The 19,007-nt window shown below is 32.9% G+C and overlaps 1 protein-coding gene across 3 annotated transcripts in view; it reads left to right on the top strand.

Annotated features, from left to right (window-relative positions):
* The window catches only part of LOC105485318 (TNF superfamily member 13b), a 73,952-nt gene extending 55,184 nt beyond the window's left edge, over positions 1-18,768 (top strand). For all 3 annotated transcript variants that reach the window (XM_011747603.3, XM_071081058.1, XM_011747602.3), the window contains 3 exons: positions 13,691-13,803; positions 13,892-14,042; positions 17,108-18,768. In XM_011747603.3, the coding sequence (XP_011745905.1) occupies positions 13,691-13,803; positions 13,892-14,042; positions 17,108-17,220 (377 nt within the window). In that variant the 3' untranslated portion in view covers positions 17,221-18,768. The remainder of the gene's footprint in view (positions 1-13,690; positions 13,804-13,891; positions 14,043-17,107) is intronic.
* Positions 18,769-19,007: the final 239 nt, after the last annotated feature.

Here is a 19,007-nt window from a genome sequence, read left to right as displayed (position 1 = left end):
TTTAATCTAAATTTTGAATAGGTAATGCATTCACATGTTGCAAAAAATAAAAAAGCACAAAGAGTGTGGATTGCTCTTTTTCCCATCTGTTCCTGCCCACACTCACCTCACTTTTAGTTTCCTATGTAGACTTCAGACTCTCTCTATGTTAACACAAACAAATGCAAATGTAGTTCTGCTTTCCTCCTTTCCTATAGTAAACACTTAAAAACCATATTTGCAATACGTATGATTTGAAAATGAGATTATAACCTGCATTCTTTACTTAACAATGTATATTGCAGATATTTTGTTGCCTGTGTACAGAGTTGCTCATATTAAAAAAAATGCATAGTATTCCATTGTATGAATTTAATGTATTTAATCATTCTCCTACCAATAGACTTCTTGGTGTCCATCTTTTGCAATGCAGGTGCTGCAAAAAATAATTGTGTGCATCCGTAACTTCTCATATGTCAGCCTATGTGTGGGACAGACTTTGAATTTTGACAGTTATTGCTAAGTGGTTCTATAGGGATTATAAAATGTGATTCTATCGCTGGCAGCAAAAGAACATCAGGTGAAAAATAGCATCTCTTAGCTTTCTTTAAGCCATTATTTTATATGTTTTAAGAACCATTTGTATTTCTGTCTTTACATTCTTCCAATTTTTCATTTCTATTTTTATTTTTTGTGAGCCATCTGTTCATATTTTTTTTCCATTTTTTTCATTGGACTTTGGTCATTTTTAATTTGATTTCTGTGAGCTCCTTATATCTCAAGCAGATTAATTCTTTATATTACAAATTGCAAGCATTTCCTCCCATGCTGTCATTTGTCTTAATTCTGCATAAAGATTTTTTCTGTCAAATTTATCCGTTCTTTTAAAGGATTCTGGATTTGGGGTTGTGATTAGAAAGGCCTTTTACATTTAAACGTGTTAAGGAAAGATCTCACGTTCTTCTGAAACCTTTATAGTTATTTTCTACCTTTAAATAATGTATCTATTTGCAATTTATCCTAGTATAAGATGTGAGGTATGCAACCAACTTAATTTTCCCCCGTGAGGGCATCACAAGATTTTTTAATCGTCCATCTTTTCCATACTGCTTGAAGATATTAACTTTAACTTTTATTAAATTCCCGTGTTTAGTCTATGTTTTTTTCACTTTTAAAATACTTTTCTGTTATATCATGTTGACTGAATGTCTGTTTATGCACCCCAATAAAATGGCATTTTGGTTCCTAAGGCTTTGTTTTATTTTCTGGTAAATTTAATTCGCTCATTTTTTTCTTTTCACTTCTAGAATTTTTCCGTTTTTTAAATTAAATATAGGAACTATAAAATCAGCTAGGTAATTTACCTAGTTAAAAGGAAAAAGAAAAATGCCTGCTGGTTTTTTTTTTTTTTTTGGATTTCATATTTATAAATTAAGAAAAATACCCTCATGATGTACAAATCAAATCCAATCCAAGAACAGGATATATATTTATATTTGTTTAGTCTCCTTTTGTTTCTTTTAATATGTTTTGAAATTTTCTTCAAGAAGTTCTTGTGTATTTCTTATTAATATCATTACAAGGTATTCTACCTTTTCAAATGCTATGATAAATAGAAACATTTTCTTTCTTTATATTTTCCAGCTGGTTCTTTTTGTGTATAAAAACCTTGAATTCCATGATATGTCTTTTCAATATTAAGGTTAAAATGTTTTCTTTTTATTTTTGGATTGCATTTCCCTAGCATGACTTTGCCCAAAATTTTACTTTTAACTTCTCTGAAATAATTTTTCTGTGTTTCCCATGTATGCAAAACAGAGTTGCTCTTTGTTTTCTTATCTCATCTTAAAATAATTTTCATTTATTGGGTGATATAAATCAATTTAGGTTTACTTATTTCAGAAATGTATTTGGCTTTCGTTCATGATATTGTGCTATACCGTGTATTGTTTTTCACGTTAACAAAAGAGTTTCTATTTTATAGTTTTGAAGAGGTTGCTTACTACGTAGGCTATTTGCTTTGCTTTTTCTGTTAGTGTAGACTTCTAAATGCTAAATGATCGGGGTATCTACCTTTTCAGTTATATCTTTTTTATTGAAATTAAATTCATATACCATAAAATTAAATGCACAATTCATTCTTATGTAGTATTCACAATATTTTACAACCATCAACTCTCTCTGGTTCCAAAATATTTTCTTCAGCCCCAGAGAAAATCATGTATCCATTAAGCAGTCAATCACCATTTCGCTGTCTCCCCACGCCCCTGTAACCAGCAATCTGCTTTCCGTCTCTGTGGATTCACCTATTTCAGATGGTTTATACAAATGCAATCATACAACACGTGACTTTTAATTCCTGACTTCTTTCACTTAGCATAATGTTTTGAGGTTCACCCACATTCTAACATGTATTCATACTTCATTCCTCTGTATGAATGTATATTTTTCTATTACATGTAAGCCATAATTTTATGAATGGGCATTTGGTTTGTTACCCCCTTTTGGCTATTGTGAGTAGTGATCCTGTGAACATTTGCATAAAGTACTTCCTGAGTGCCTCTTTTCAATTATTTGGAGTATACATCGATGAGTAGAATTGCTGAGAAAATGTCAGCCTGTTCTCTACAGTGCTGCACAATTTTGCATTCCCCCCAGCAATGTACAAGTGTTCTAATTTTTCCACATCCTCACCAACACATCTTATTTTCAATGTTTTTATTATTATTGCCTTCCTAGTGGGTGTGAAGCCATATCTCATTTTGGTATTTATTTGCATTTTCCTTATGACCGATGATGTTGAGCATCTTTTCATGTACTTTTCGGTTTTTGTATATCTTCTTTGGAAAAATATCTATCCAAGTACATTGTTCATTTTTTAATTGAGTTGTTTGTCTTTTTGTTGTTGAGTTGTAAAACTTCCTTATATATTATGGATACAAGACCCTTATCAAGTATCTGATTTGCAAGTATTGTCTCCTATTTTGTGGATTGTCTTTTACTTTCTCAAGAATGTCATTTGAGGCACAAGAGTATTGTGCATTAGATAAATGAAGTAAAACTTATCTTTTTTTTGTTTCTTGTGATTTTAGTGTCATCATTGAAGAACTCATGCCAAATTCAACATCATGATTCACCCATATGTTTTCTTCTAAGAGTCTTGTAGCTTTATGTCTTATCTTTAGGCAGTTGATCTGTTTTAATTCATTTTTGTATATGGTGTGAAGCAGAGGTCCAAAATCATCTTTTAGCATGAGGATATCTAGTTGTCCCAACATCATTTGTTGAAGAAGATGATTTCTTCCACATTGAATGGTCTTGGCACACTTGTTAAAAATCAGTTGGACATAGATGCATGGGTTTATTTCTGTACTCTCAATTTTATTTTGTTTGTTTATATGCTTTGCCTTATGCTGGACCACCATATTATTTGGATTACTGTTAAAGTTATAGTAAACTTTGAAATTTAGAATAGTGAATCTTTCAATTTTGTTATTTATTTTTAAGATTGTTTTGGCTATTTGATACTCTTTTGCAATAACAAATGAATTGTAAGGCTGGCTTTTTCATTTTGGAAAATAAAAGGTCACTGAAATTTGTATATGGATTAGACTGAATCTGTACATAATATTGGGTATTACTGCCATCTTAACAAAACTAAATCTATCAATCCATGAACACAAGATATCTTCTCTTTTATTTATATGTCCTATCATTTCTTATAGCAATCTTTTGTAGTGTTTAGTGTTAAAGTGTTTTATGTCCTTGGGTAAATTTACTCTTAGGTGTTACGTTCTTTTGAATGCTGTTTAGTCAGTTCAGTTTGCTATAACAAATTCCAGTAGACTGAGTGGCTTAAACAATAGTAATGTATTTCTCACACTTCTGGAGGCTGGAAAATTCAAGATTAAGGTGCCAACAGATTTGGTTTGTGAATGGTGGTCTTTTCATTGTGTTTTCACATGGCTGAGAACAGAGACAAAAGCAAGTTCTTATGTCTTTTCGTGTAAGTACACTAACCCATCATAAAGACTGTGCCACCATGACCTGATTATTTCCCAAAGGCACCATCCCCTAATAGCATCACATTGGAAGTTAAAATTTCAACATATCAATTTTGGGTGACAGAAATATTCAGTCCATAACAGATGCTACTCTAAATAGGATTCTTTTTTAAAATTTCATTTTTAGATTATTCATTCCTGGTTATTGAAACACAACAGATTTTTGAGTGTTGATCTTGTACCCTGCAACTTAACTGAATTCATTGATTAGTTTTAGTAGATTTTTTTGTAAATTCATGGATTTTTTTTTTTTTTTTTAACATGGAGTTTCGCTCCGTTGCCTAGGCTGGAGTGCAATGGCATGATCTGGGCTCACAGCAACCTCTGCCTCCAGGGTTCAAGTGATTCTTGTACCTCAGCCTCCCAAGTAGCTGGGATTACAGGGGCGCGCCACCACACCTGGCTAATTTTTGTATTTTCAGTAGAAACAGGGTTTCACCATGTTTGGCTAGGCAGATCTCAAACTTCTGACCTCAAGAGATCTGCCTGCCTCAGCCTCCCAATAAGTGTTACCAATAAGTAATACCAGTAAGTGTTGATATTACAGGCGTGAGCCACCACACCTGGCTGAAAATTTTCTACATATAGGATTATGATATTTGCAAATAGAGATCGTTTTACTACTCTCCTTGCATTTGGATTTTTTTAAAATTTCCGGTATATGTTGAATAGCAGTGGTAAATGCAGGCATAGTCTTGTTTCTGATGTTAGGGTAGTCTTGAGGATTATTACATTTATATTCATGATTGATTGTGGCCTGTAGTTTTTTGTGGTGTCTTTGTCTGGCATTGGTATCAGTGTAATTCTAGATGTACAGAACAAGTTAGGAATTGTTCCCTTCTCTTTTATTGTTTTGTGGAAGAGTTTGAGAAGATTGATGTTAATTTTTCTTTAAATGTCTAGTAAAATTCACCAATAAAGTCATCTAGTTATGAATTTTGAGGGAAGACTTGGATTAATTTAAACTCTATACTGGTTATAGGTCTGTTTAGATTTTTAAATTTATTTTTTGAGTCAATTTTGGTAGTTTGTGTGTTTCCAGGAATTTGTCCCTTTCATCTACATTATCTAATTTGTTGGAGTACAATTATTATAAATAATAAAAAGGTATAAACATTTTATTTCTAATAGGCCATTAACAATGCCTCCGTTTCTTTAGTGATTTTATTAATTGGAGTCTTTTTTATTGGTCAATGTAGCTATATGATTGTCATCTTTGTTCATATTTTTCAAAAAACCAATGTTCAGTGTTACTGTTTCCAGTCTTTTCCTGTTCTTTTTTTTTTTTTTTTTTTGAGATGGAGTATCTATCACCCAGGTTGGAGTGCAATGGTGCGATCTCGGCTCACTGCAACTTTCGCCTCCCAGGTTCAAGTGATTCTCCTGCCTCAGACTCCCAAGTAGCTGGGACTACAGGCATGTGCCACCACACCTAGCTAATTTTTTTTTTTTTTTGTATTTATAGTAGAGACAGGGTTTCACCATGTTGGTCAGGCTAGTCTCCAACTCCTTACCTCAAATAATTCACCCGCCTTGGCCTCTCAAAGTGCTGGGATTACAGGTGTGAGCCACCACACCCAGCCCTTTTTCCATTGTTTATTCCATCTACTTTCTTTATTATTACCTTCTTTATTATATTATCTGATCTTTATTATTTTCTTCATTCTGTCAATTTTGGGTTTAGTTTCCTCTTCTATTTCTATTTCCTTAAGCTGAACTTAGAATATTGAGTTGAGATATTTTTTGACATAGGCATTTACAGTTGTACGTTTCTTTCTGAGTGCTACTTTCACTGCTTCCTATGAATATTGCTATGTTGTGTTTTTATTTTCAATCATCTCAAAGTATTTTCTATTTTCCTCTAGGATTTATTCATAGATCAATTTGTTGTTTAAGAATTTGTTCAATTTTCACTTAGTTGTGAGTTTTCCAATTTTCCTTATGTTATTGAAGGTAGCTAGAATGAATGCTTACCAGAGATTCATTTCAGACGGAAAAACATAAACAGGTTTCAAGGTCAAAGGATGAAAAGCATATCTTTTTAAAATAAAAGATATGCTTTTGTAGAATTTAAATATTTTAAAATTTAAATTTGTAGAATTTAAATATTTTAAAATCTAATGAGAATTATTCTGTTGCACAACATGGTCTATCTTGGTGAATGTTCATGTGCACTTGAGAATATGTATTCTGCTGATTTTGGGTGGAGTGTTTTCTATATGTCTGTTAGGTTCAGTTAGTTTACAATGTTGTTGAAGTTCACTGTTGCCTTATTGATCTCTTCCCTAGATGGTCTAGCTATTACTTCAGGTGAGACACTGAAATCTTCAGCTGTTACTGTAGAAATGTCTATTTCTCCTTTCAGTTCAGCCAATATCTGCTTATATCTTGAGGTTCTGTTGAGTGATGTTTATAATTATTAGGTATTCTTGATAAATTAACTCTATTATCAATATTTAATACTCTCTTTGTCTCATAAAAATTTTTGACTTAACATGTATTTATTCTGATATCAGTATTAGCCATCCCTGTTCCCTTTGGCTGCTATTTGCAAGGAGGCATATTTGTCATCCTTTGATCTTGAAACCTTGAAACACAAAAACCTGTTGGTGTTTTTGAATCTGAAGTGAGTCTCTAGTAGGCAGAATATAATTAGATCATGAGTTTGGGCTTTTAAAAATTTTTTTTGCCAATCTCTGTATTTTAATTGCCAAATTTAAATTCAGTTCATTTATATTTAAAGTGATTACTGATAAGGAAAGAACTACTATGTTGCTGTTTGTTTTTTTATAAGTTTTGTTCCTCAATTCCTTTATTTCTTCTTTATTTTGTTTTTAATATACCTTTATAAGTACACCATTTTGTTTTTCTCTTAATTTCTTTTTGTGCATCTTAAGAAGTTATTATCATGGTTGTTATTCTGGTGATTACAATAAACATCCTAAATTTATAACACTGTGGTTTGAATTGATAACAACTTAGCTTCTCTCTTATGTTGTTATTGTCACAAAATATACCCTTAAACACTGTAAGCCCTTAACATAAATTAATAATTATTATTTTATGTATTTGTCTTTTAAATAGTATAGGAAACAAAAGAGAAGTTAAAAACTAAAAATACACTTACAATGGCTTTTATATTTACCTACGTATGTACCTTTACTTCTATTCTTTATTTCTTCATATATCTTTCAGTTCTCACTTAGTGTTTTGTTTTGGTTTTTTTGTTTGTTTTTTTTTTTTTAATTTCTATCTACTTTAGCGTTTCTCACAGGGTAAGTCTGCTACCAATGAACTCCCTCAGTTTTTCTTTATTTGAGAATAACTTAATTTTTCTTCACATTTTAAGGATATTTTCCCACATATGGAATACAGGGTAGACAGTGTTTTTCATTCAGTACTTTAAATATGTAATTCCCCTGCCTTCTGGCCTCCATGGTTTTTGATGACAAATCAGCTTTTAATCTTATTGAGCATATTTTATATTTGATGAATTGCCTCTCTGCTTTCAAGATCTCCTCCTTGTCATTATCTTTTAATTGCTTGATTTTAATAAGTCTTGGTAGGAATCTTTTGTGTTTACCCTTCTTGGAGTTCACTGAATTTTTTTAGATGTGTACATTTATGACTTTCTTCAACATTGGAAAGAGTTTGGCCATTATTTCTGCAAATATTCCTTTTTCGTATTTTCTCTCTCTTCTCCTTCTGTAACTCTCGTAATGCATATATTCATCTGCTTAATGTATCCTGGGGGTCTCTTATAATCTGTTCACCTTTCTTTATTCTTTTCTATTTTAACTTTATCTTTAGAGCCATTTTAGATTCACAGAAAAATTGAGAGGAAGGTAGAGAGATATCTCATCAACCTCATATTCCCTACTGGTGCATATCCTCCCCCATTATCAAATCCCCCACCACAGTGATACATTTGTTACAACTGATAAACCTACACTAATATATCATTATCATCCAGAGTCCAGGGTTTACATTAGGGTTCACCTTAGTGTTGTACTTTCTATAGATTAGCACAAATGTGTAATGGTATGTATTCACCATTGTAGTATTAGAGTATTTTCACTGTCCTGAAAATTCTTTGTGCTTCACTCCAACTACCTTTCCTTTTCCGCTGTTTATCCCCTGGAAGTGGCATTTTTAAAATGTCTCTATAGTTTTAACTTTTCCAGAGTGCCATGTAGTTGGAATTGCACAGTATGTAACATTTTTATTTTCACTTCTTTTTTTTTTTTTTTAGTAATAGAAATTTAAATTTCCTCCATGATATATCAGTGTAGGTTTATCAACTGTAACAAATGTACCACTCTGGTGGGGGATTTTGATAATGGAGGAGGATATACATTTGTAGGGAGTGTGAGGTCTATGAGATATCACTGTACCTTCCTCTCAGTTTTTCTGTGAATTTAAAATGGCTCTAAAAATGAAGTTAAAAAAGAATAAAGAAAAATGAACAGATTATAAGAGACCCCCCAGGATACATTAAACATAAGCATTATGAGAGTCACAGAAGGAGAAGAGAGATAAAATTTGAAAAAAGAATATTTGGAGAAATAATGGCCAAACTCTTTCCAATGTTGAAGAAAGTCATAAATTTACACATCTAAAAAGTTCAGTAAACTTCAAGGAGGGTAAAGGCAAAAAGATTCCAAATCTTATTAAAATCAATGTGTGTGTTTCAATTTATTTATTTATTTTTAACATGTGGATGTTCAGTTGTGCTGGTGCTATTTTAAAAAAAAAAAAAAAACTATCTTCTCTTTATCATATTGCCTTTGCCCTTTGTCAATGATCTGTTGATTATATGTGAGTCTAGTTTTAGGCTCTTTATATTGTTTCGATAATCTGTTTTTCTCTTCTTTCAATAATACCACATTGTCTCGATTACTGTAGGTTTATAGTAAGTCTTGAAGTAGAGTAGTGTTAGTTCTCCCACTTTGTTCTTATCTTTTAATATTATGTTGGCATTTCTATCTTTTGCTTCTCCATATATTCTTTAGACTCAGTTTGTTGATATTCAACTTGCTTTGATTTTGATTAAGATTGCATTGAGTCGCCCGGACACAGTGGCTCATGCCTGTAATCCCAGCACTTTGGGAGGCCAAGGCGGGATCATGAGGTCAGGAGTTTGAGACCAGCCTGGCCAATGTGGTGAAACCTCCTCTCTACTAAAAATACAAAAATTAGCCAGCCGGGCATGGTGGTGCATGCCTGTAGTCTCAGCTACTCCGGAGGCTGAGGCAGGAGAATCACTTGAACCCAGGAGGCGGAAGGTGCAGTAAGCCAAGATCGTGCCCCTGTCTCCAGCCTGGGTGACAGAGCAAGACTCAGAAAACAAAAACAAAAACAAAAACAAAACAAAAAAAAACCACCATTGCATTGAATCTACAGGAAGAACTGATGACACCTTGACAATATTAAGTCTTCCTATTTATGAACATGGAGTATCTCTCCATTTATTTAGTTATTTAAATCTTTTACATATTTTGTTGGATTATTCCTAAGTATTTCATTTTTTGAGGTAATCATCTAAATGCCATTATATTTTTAATTTCAAATTCCACTTGTTTATTACTGGTAGAAAAGTGTTAGATCACTGGTAGAAAAGTGATTCCCTATTGAGTATTAATCTTGTAATAATGACTTTATTCTTTTGGTCCACTGAGTAGTTAATAATTTTCTTTATTTGTATGCTTTGAAGTTTCTTCTTGAAAATTGGACAGTTTGGATGTTACAATGTAGCAAATCTGGAACTCAAAATTACTCCCATCCTCAGGGTTTTCTGTTGTTAATTGATGTGGACTGCAGTTGTTCTCTTGTTTAGTAATTTTTCCAAAGTACTTTTTTTTTTTTTTTTTTTTTGCCTAGACTCTATTCCTTGTCCTGTGTGGACACAGGAGTCTTTCTTCTATTATCTGTTTTCTTGGCCTGATAGAGATTATTTTATTGCTAATCCTTATCCTGACAGAGATTTTGCTAAACATTAGAAGTCGAAAAACAAAAATAAAAATCTCTCTTGGTGTTTACAAACAGCCTCTGAACCGGGGTATTTCTTCAACCCTTCACTAGGCTGTCTGCGGTTAACCTTAGTCTTTATCTCCTGTTTGCAGAGAGCCCAGGTAAGTATGTGGTTGTGCATATGTGTGTGTGTGGATGTGGGAGGAATAAAGACAATAACTAAAAATAAAAATAAGTAAACATGTTCTCTATCACTTTAATAAGATTATTGCCAGAAGAGATGATAAAATGCCTAAATAAAATATTAAGAGACATTAAGAATAGAGACCTACTATGTACTTGTTTTATTTTCTATGCTGACAATACACCAGTGACATTTACTAAGAAGTGGGTCTTTAATTATATAGATATTAGTTGAATGTAAAAAAATCTAAGAAATCAATCTAAATTATTATGAAAATTTTAGTAAACAACTATCTCTAGCCAGATGTAAACAAGTGGTTTTAGAAATTTGTATTTTACTTCAATTTAAGAGAATATACTAGCTCTATGATGGAAGGTATTTCATTACAAGAATTTCAGTAACTTGGTAGTAAAATGCTTTAAAAAACAATTGAATACTTGTGATTAATTTTTACAGTACATTGCTATTTTGAATTATATTTTGTTTAAATTTGAATTAATTAATAAATATTTGCTGCATGTCTACAGTGGGTCAGTCATGATGTTAGGCCCTGGGAAAATGACGGAACCAAACACAAATGGCCCTTTAGCTCAGAAAATTTAGTATCTATCAAGTGTATTATTTTTTTAACATCTCTCTCACTCCAAGCATCAAATGAATATCATTAAGCTATGAAAGCAACTGCCTTGGTGAAGTCATCAGTTTGTGTTTTACAATATCGACAGTAACTGTATTAACTCTTCCTCATTTTTCAGCACTCCAAAAAGTGCTTGGCAGACATTATGTCATTTAAACAAAGTTAAAAACTATTTTATGATAATCTTTTCACTGAAATTATATCATAAAAGAGGCGATGATGATTTTGCATTTGTAATTTGTCATTGAGGTGATCTTGTGTTAACTATTACTATACAAGAGGGCTTTTCTTTTAAGGAGAATGTTCCCTTCTTTGGGAAAAGCCAATTAGGGTGATGAGACCTGCCCATATCAGGGCACATTCACCCTTGGTGAGAAACAGTGATGGACGTGGCTCCTGGGAGTGAGCAAGAAGCGCAGGTCGACAAGAGCATGTGCTGAAGAAGACCTGGGAAGTTTCTTGATCCACTCATAGATCCTCCATCCTTCCTCCCCACTCTCCCTGACATCTTTCCTCCCTCTGTCTGTGGTAATAGGAACTCAAAGGTCTGACTAAGGAAATGTTATTTATTTCAACTTGAATTTACAATGTAGTTTGTTTTGTTGTCACCTAGGATTCTTACTCCTTAGAAACAATCAGAAATATGTGGTTCTGATTTTACATTCTTCCCTCAAGAATCTTATTTGGACTGGGAATATAAATTAGTATAGCCATTATGGAAAATAGTATAAAAGTTTCTTTAAAAATTAAAAGTGAAATACTATACGATCCATCAATCCCACTACCAAGTATATATCCAAAGAAAATGAAATCAGTGTGTCAAAGAGATATCTCTCATCCAAGGACTAACCATGCCCCACCCTGCTTAGCTCCTGAGGTCAGACAAGATACAGTACATTCAGAGTGATGTGACCATAGATGAGATATCTGTACTTCAATGTTTATTGCAGAATTATTCACAATAGCCAAGATACTAAATCAACCTAAGTATCCATCTGCAGATGAACGGATGAGGAAAATGTGCGATATATGCACAGTGGAATACTATTCAGCATAAAAAGAAGGAAACCTTGTTGTTTTCAGTAACATGGATGAACTTGGAGGACATTAGAACAAGTGAAATAAGCACAGAAAGACAAATACTACATGATCTGATGTATATGTGGAATCTAAAAAAAGTCAACTTCAAAGAAGTAGAGGGTAGAATGGTGTTGACTAGTGGCTGGGTGGTGGGGGTGGGGGTGAAAAGATGTTGGTCAAAGGTTACAAAATTCCAGTTAGACTGGAGGAATATGTTCAAGAGATCTCCTGTACAACATGGTGACTACAGTTAATGAAATGTATTCTTGAAAAATGCTAAATGAGTAGATATTGTGTTCTCACCACAAAAATGCCAACTATACGAGGTAACATATATTTTAATATGCTTGACTCAGTCATTGCACAATGCCTACATATTACAAGACATCATGTTGTACATGACAAATATGTACAATTTTATCTGTCAATTAAAACATAAGATCAAAAAAATTTTATTTGGAAAAAGTTTAAATATACTTGGTTTGCCTTGGAAACACTATGTGAAGAAGGCACGTACACTTGGCAGTTGTATGTACGGAATGTGAGCACGTCGTTAACTACCACATCATCCTGTGCCCCTCATGAAAACCCACAGGAAAAAAATGCTCTTTAATCTCAATTCTAGAAAAATTGTTATCTTCTTTGGCTTCTAGCCTATTGTCTGTTGTGGACTCTGAATTTTATTATCAATTTTGTTTTCATTTTTGCTATGATCAGGATGAAATTTGGACACAGGTATGGTCCACCATTACCAATTATACAGGGACATTTAAAGTATGATTCTAGACTAACTTCCACAGCTCTGTTTTACTATTTTATCCTTATATTACAGTCCATCTAATCTTCTTTTTATTCATTTTACATCACTTAATTTACACTCCCCAAATTTCCCAACCTCTAGCCTTAGGGCTCACCCTTTACTCAGATAGTCACATGACACACCCATGAGAAATCCAGGGAATGTAAAGTATGAATTCACAGGAAAGGAGTGTCTCTGCTCTCTTAATGGGTTTTGATGTCCGAATGCACTTACAGATTCTGGCTCAGCAATGTAGTCCCCCATGTGCCTATTCACTGATGGCTACTGTCTTCCCTCTGTCCCTTTCATCTCACCCTTGAGCACAGCAGCCTCCTTGTCACTCCCCAAGTGATTTTTGATGGGTAATAGAGGAGAATTATCAGTGAACTGAGCAGAAGCCATTGAAACTCAAATATCATAGATCATTGTTACAAAGTTCCTTGACTGTTCTTAGTAAAGGTTGTGTCTTAGTCACTTTCTTCTTTCTCCATAGGCTCCCTTTTGTTGCCACATTTGGGCCAAGGAATGGAGAGATTTCTTCCTCCGGAAACCTTTTGCCAAACTCTTCACATACTCTTTCCTCTCTGAGAATCAAAGGAAAATCTCTACTAGTGTGTTATTCAGAGAAATTTTGTCCACTTTTTGCTTCAAACTCTCTTATCCAGACCAGCCTTTATTATGAAATAGCCGAAATATAGACCAATAAAGGGAAAACCCAGACATTCATATAAAGGGTTAGCTCTTGGGTTCTTGTATCTGATATATTAACCCAGGTTAATATATAAGTGCTGGCAAAGAATCCAATGCAGTAATGTGACTTGTCTTCTTCTTCTTCTTCTTCTGTTGTTGTTTTTTTTTTTTTTTTTAGGATGGAATTATCTTCTAAGTTTCAGAGGTAGCTTAACAACTAAATGGAGGTGGAGGTGAAAACTGCCTTTCTTGGTTTCTTTCCTTATAAATGATTCTCTTCATTGCAGGATCTTACACATTTGTTCCATGGCTTCTCAGCTTTAAAAGGGGAAGTGCCCTAGAAGAAAAAGAGAATAAAATATTGGTCAAAGAAACTGGTTACTTTTTTATATATGGTCAGGTAGGTTCAAACCCTAATTCTGATGTTACTGTCTGAAGCCTCCCATTTTGTGTTCATTTCTGACAAAGTTTTTTGGTTTGTTTCTCAGGTTTTATACACTGATAAGACCTATGCCATGGGACATCTAATTCAGAGGAAAAAAGTCCATGTCTTTGGGGATGAATTGAGTCTGGTGACTTTGTTTCGATGTATTCAAAATATGCCTGAAACACTACCCAATAATTCCTGCTATTCAGCTGGTAAATAATAGTTCTCACACCCTGCTAACTGTGAAATGAAGAGAGTTTGATGAAAAATCTGAGCTGCAAAATGCGAAAATGAAAGGATGGTGCCCTAAAATATGAATAGACAGAAAGGCATTCCTCAATATATTGTGTTTTTTAAATCTTGAATGATAAGCTAGTCTGTTTTAATTGAGAAAGATGGAATTATTACTAATAACTTTACCATCTTTATATACATTTAGAAAGGGTAGTAACTTCATAGCAACTTCTGCATTGTACATAGTACTTCTACATAGTAACTTCTACGCTGAGAAAAATTCAAATATATTTTCTTCAACCCTTAATAACAACAATAATAATATCTGACAATGATAGAGTGATTACCACTGGCCAGGCACTCTTTTCTGCATTTTATATATGCATGCTTATTTAATCTTCCCATTTAAGAGAGTGAGGATCTAGACACAGAGAGGTAACGTAACTTGTCCCAGGTTACACAGCTACTAATTTTTAGACTCAGTTTAAACCAGCCAGTCTGATTCCACACGGGGAGCAACCAAACCTCTTCTTGCATGCTGTGGAAGAAATGCCCCGGCCGGGTTTGAGGGTAAGGGAAAGTTGTACAATGGCTTCTTTCTCACACAGGTGACATCTTGTGTCAGTGGACACCAGACAGGTGACTTAGGAATGTGAAAGTGTAGAAGCAAACCTACCTTTGCACCCAGGTGCAGTGAGAGGCAGAGAGCAGGGCAGATCTTGTAAACCTCAGGTCTGTTTCAGCTGTAATTGCTAACATTTCCTTCATTTTATTTTTCAAGGGTGATTTAAAATTAATCCAGGCTGGTTTTAAAGAAAAATATTTACCTTAAAGACATTTATTTTCTCTGTTGATTTTGTAAAAATCCAGAACCCTGAGGAATGGCTTCAGTTCCAGATGTTTACTATGAATGACTGTGTGACACACAGGAACGGAGACTGGCTATGCATTTTGAAATACTGTATTTCAAAGGCATTTACAAACAAATGCCCAATAAGGCAGTTAGAAACTAAGGCAAATAGTTTCTAATAATGAAAATGATGTCATTCCGGATCTGCAGCCACAGATAGCATTGGTGGGGAGATGAGGAAGTTTATAAAATTAAAATTCCCTAATTTTCATAAAGAGATATTTCCCTTCACCCAGTGCTGACTAGTAGTTTGGAGTTGCAAAATATTTATAAATGGTGAGACTACTCCAATCTGTTATTTATTTATATTCATTAATACTAACAATTTTATAAATAACTCTTTAAAACATTTTTCTAATCATCTGTTCCTCTTACACTTTCTTGCTATTAGAGGGGTCTGCTAGATTTCTTAAGTTGTCTTACTTTAAGAATAATTCACCTGACTTTAAAAATATTTTTCATTACTAGTAGCTTACTGTTGTATATGAGTCCTGTCCCCTAGGAAGTTTCAGGCTTGCAATTTTAATCTGTTTTAGGGCAAATTTATTTAAAGCCATTTAAAACTACACATTAGAGTGTAAGTACATAAAATGTTTCCATAGTAACCTGAAAAGATGTGAATGGCCAACTTAAGAAACCCAACATAATATCAAAGAACCACTTACATACATAAAGCTGAATCTTATTACTTATTGTGTTAATAAAATGTTTATTAGAAAAATTATACCTGATTGCTGTAATCTGGAAGAATTGAAATAGCCAATAACTTAGTGTTAAAATGTTAAATAGACTCTATAGTTGTTCACACCCACCTAATCTTTAGAGTTAATATTACTTAATGCTTTGTGAGCTATGATCTTTGTCAAAATGATAGCTCATTTCCAATCTCTATGATAATGACAAGTCTGTTCAACAAATACATCTCAATCATTTTATTCTTACTGCTTAAGGTAGTCCACAAATGTTTTGTCAATTCTAGAAAGTGTACACATAACCTGTAATAAGTCCTAAAAAACTTTATTTTGTTTGTAGTCTGTCTTTGCCCATTACAAAAAAAGCATACCCAGGGGGGACAGAAATTTTGTCATCCTTGATCACTACTGTAGGTTTTTCCAGAAGGGTACCTGGTACATAGTAAATGTTCAATAAATAAACTCCCCCTGGCTGCTGCCTGAGCAAATCTGCATGCTTTGGGCTTTAGGTTAGAATAGACATGAACATACATGTGTTTATGTAGGTACATTTTCACTATGCTAATGAAACAATGCAACTTTTCTAAAAATAGTAAGCCACAATTATTGACAATTCAGCTGACAGTTTTATTGTTTGTTCATTTCTTTATTTCTTTTTCTTCCCCTTATTCCTCCTCTTTCTTCTCCTTCACATTTTTCTTTTGATACATTGAGTGTAGTCCCTGAATGTATTTTGTATTACCAATTCACAGATGCATTTGTCCTTGTAAATTAGTCACACACAGATTTATTGGTCATTTTTGAAGAGTTAATTTCATTGTTGTTTTTGATTATGAAGACAAATGTGGTTATGTAATAAAACAAAATATAAGAGGTTGTGAAAAATAATCCAGATAATGCTTAAACCCATAGTCTGAACTCTCAAGAAAAACTATATTAATAAATGTGGTATCTTAAGAAATGGTGTTTTCTTCACTTTTTAATATTTATGCTTTTCATATGTATGTTTAAAATATAATTAGGAATATCTAGTATATATATGTGTGTGTAATTTTTCATGTTTTTATTTAACATTATAAAAACTTTCCTTGTCAACAAAATTAAATAAAAATCATCACTAATCATTTAATATTCTATCAAGGGATGTGCCATGATTTGCCTAATTTTTTAAAAAGTTATATATTGGGCTTCTTTTGGGGAACTCCATTTTTTAAAGAGTAGGTGATAAATTCATACATATCTGTTGTAACTCCTTTTGCTTATTTCTTCTAAATTTTTTTAGGCTAAGATAATTGCAATGGTTTAGAAGCCAACTGGTATATTCTGAAGTGTGGATGCCTATGTTAACATTTTTTTTTTACAGAACAAAATAGTTTTATTTAGGTTTTTTTCTTTTCTGTTGTATAACCACTTATAGTTCTTGTAAATCGTTTTTTCCTAGGCATTGCAAAACTGGAAGAAGGAGATGAACTTCAACTTGCAATACCACGAGAAAATGCACAAATATCACTGGATGGAGATGTCACATTTTTTGGTGCATTGAAACTGCTGTGACCTACTTATACCATGTCTGTAACTATTTTCTTCCCTTTCTCTGTACCTCTAAGAAGAAAGAATCTAACTGGATATACCAAAAAAAAAAAAAAAAAGTAGTTACCGTTGGCTTTTCTGTGAGCTATTTGTTTTGGTTTGCTGAAACTAGTCCAAAACAGGAAATTTAACAGACAGCCACAGCCAAAGAGTGTCATGTGAATTACAAGAAACCAGAGCCCATTTAGGGAAAGATAGAACTAGAAAGGCTTTTCACTATAATTCCATGCTGAACAATTGAGTCATAGCTTCTTATCTTGGAGGAAGGACACAATTCAAAGGGGCAGTAAGGATTTTGTAAAATGTGGCATCCATAATTTACTATGGAACCAGTGCCCACATCTCTAGGACATTAAGACATTTATGAGAAATCTCAGGATTCATTTTCTATTTTTATGTTAAATGCACTCCCTCCTTTTTGGTCAACATTACAAAAAGTAAAAAATAAAAATTTTAGAAATCTTGCAGTAGTTACATGAAATAACTAAAAGTTTAAATTTAAATATGAAACAACTTGGCTGAAAATAGTATCCATGTACTATTTAAGTATTTTATGGTTATTTCAAGTATGCGATTTCTATCTATGATGTAATATATTACCCACACATTTTTTCACGGGAGAGAGAGAATATCCTCATCTGTTTATGCTCATGTGTATTTCCTATAATGAATTTCAGAAACATTTAATATCAGGTAATTTCAATTTATGCATGTAAAGCATTGAATGAAAAATAACTATAATTGTTCATATATAACAACATAATCTCCAACAGAAGTTACTGAATACATTTATACTAATGTAATGTAATTTCTCTTTATTTCTTCCTCTTCTGTTTCAAACTGCTGCTATTGTAGTTTACATATCCCAACCTTTAAAAATATTCCTCTTATTAGTTTTATATTCACTTTATAGAGGTTGAGTTTTAATTAAAATTCTTGGCATCCTGAAGTATGTCACGTACCATGTACTCCTTATAAATATGTTGATATCTCAGAAGACGTCATCCCGGTTTTCATTTTATAAAGTACCATACTTAAGAATGCTGTAATACTTATCTTTTATAACATGTTTCCTTTGCTTTGCTTGTCTTTTATGTCATTAGTTTTAACTGTTTACTTCATTTAACAGTTTACATCATTCAACAGTTTACTTCATTAAACAGTAGGTGGAAAAGTAGATGCCAGTCTATGAAAATGTTCCCATCTATATCAAAATACTTTTCAAGGATATACTTTTCAAAACAAAGAAAACCATTTACATTTTATGTTTAAAATCTAAACTTTAAGTTTAAACTTTGTTTAGATATCTGGTTCCTATGATTTCGACTTCAGTAAGTTCAAATAAAATATATTTTGCAGTTCATTTTGTTTTACATTGTAATTTAAAAAGAAGAAGCGATAAGTGGAGTCAGAGTTTCAATGCTAGGAGGGGTGGTTAATGATTTTTCTGGTGTTGCTGCTAATATGGATTAACAAATAAAAACCTTCATTGCCTTTTGCCTCATTGACTGAGTTTGTCTAGCAACACCCACCTTTTGCATTCTCACTGTATAATTAAATGTTATTTTTAAAATCAGGTGAAACATGATAAATTAATTTGTGTTAGGATACGATAGTTTGGAAATGTGAATATTTTCCATATCTGAAAAAGGATCTGTTCACATCTGCATCTGTCTAACTACTTAATTTTAAACTATTTAGAAGGAGACATCAGTTATATTATTACCTTTAGAGTTGAATTTATCCAACAG

The sequence above is a fragment of the Macaca nemestrina genome, chromosome 16 (assembly GCF_043159975.1).
Source record: "Macaca nemestrina isolate mMacNem1 chromosome 16, mMacNem.hap1, whole genome shotgun sequence".
Lineage (NCBI taxonomy): Eukaryota > Metazoa > Chordata > Mammalia > Primates > Cercopithecidae > Macaca > Macaca nemestrina.
This window is presented reverse-complemented; position numbering and strand designations above follow the sequence as displayed.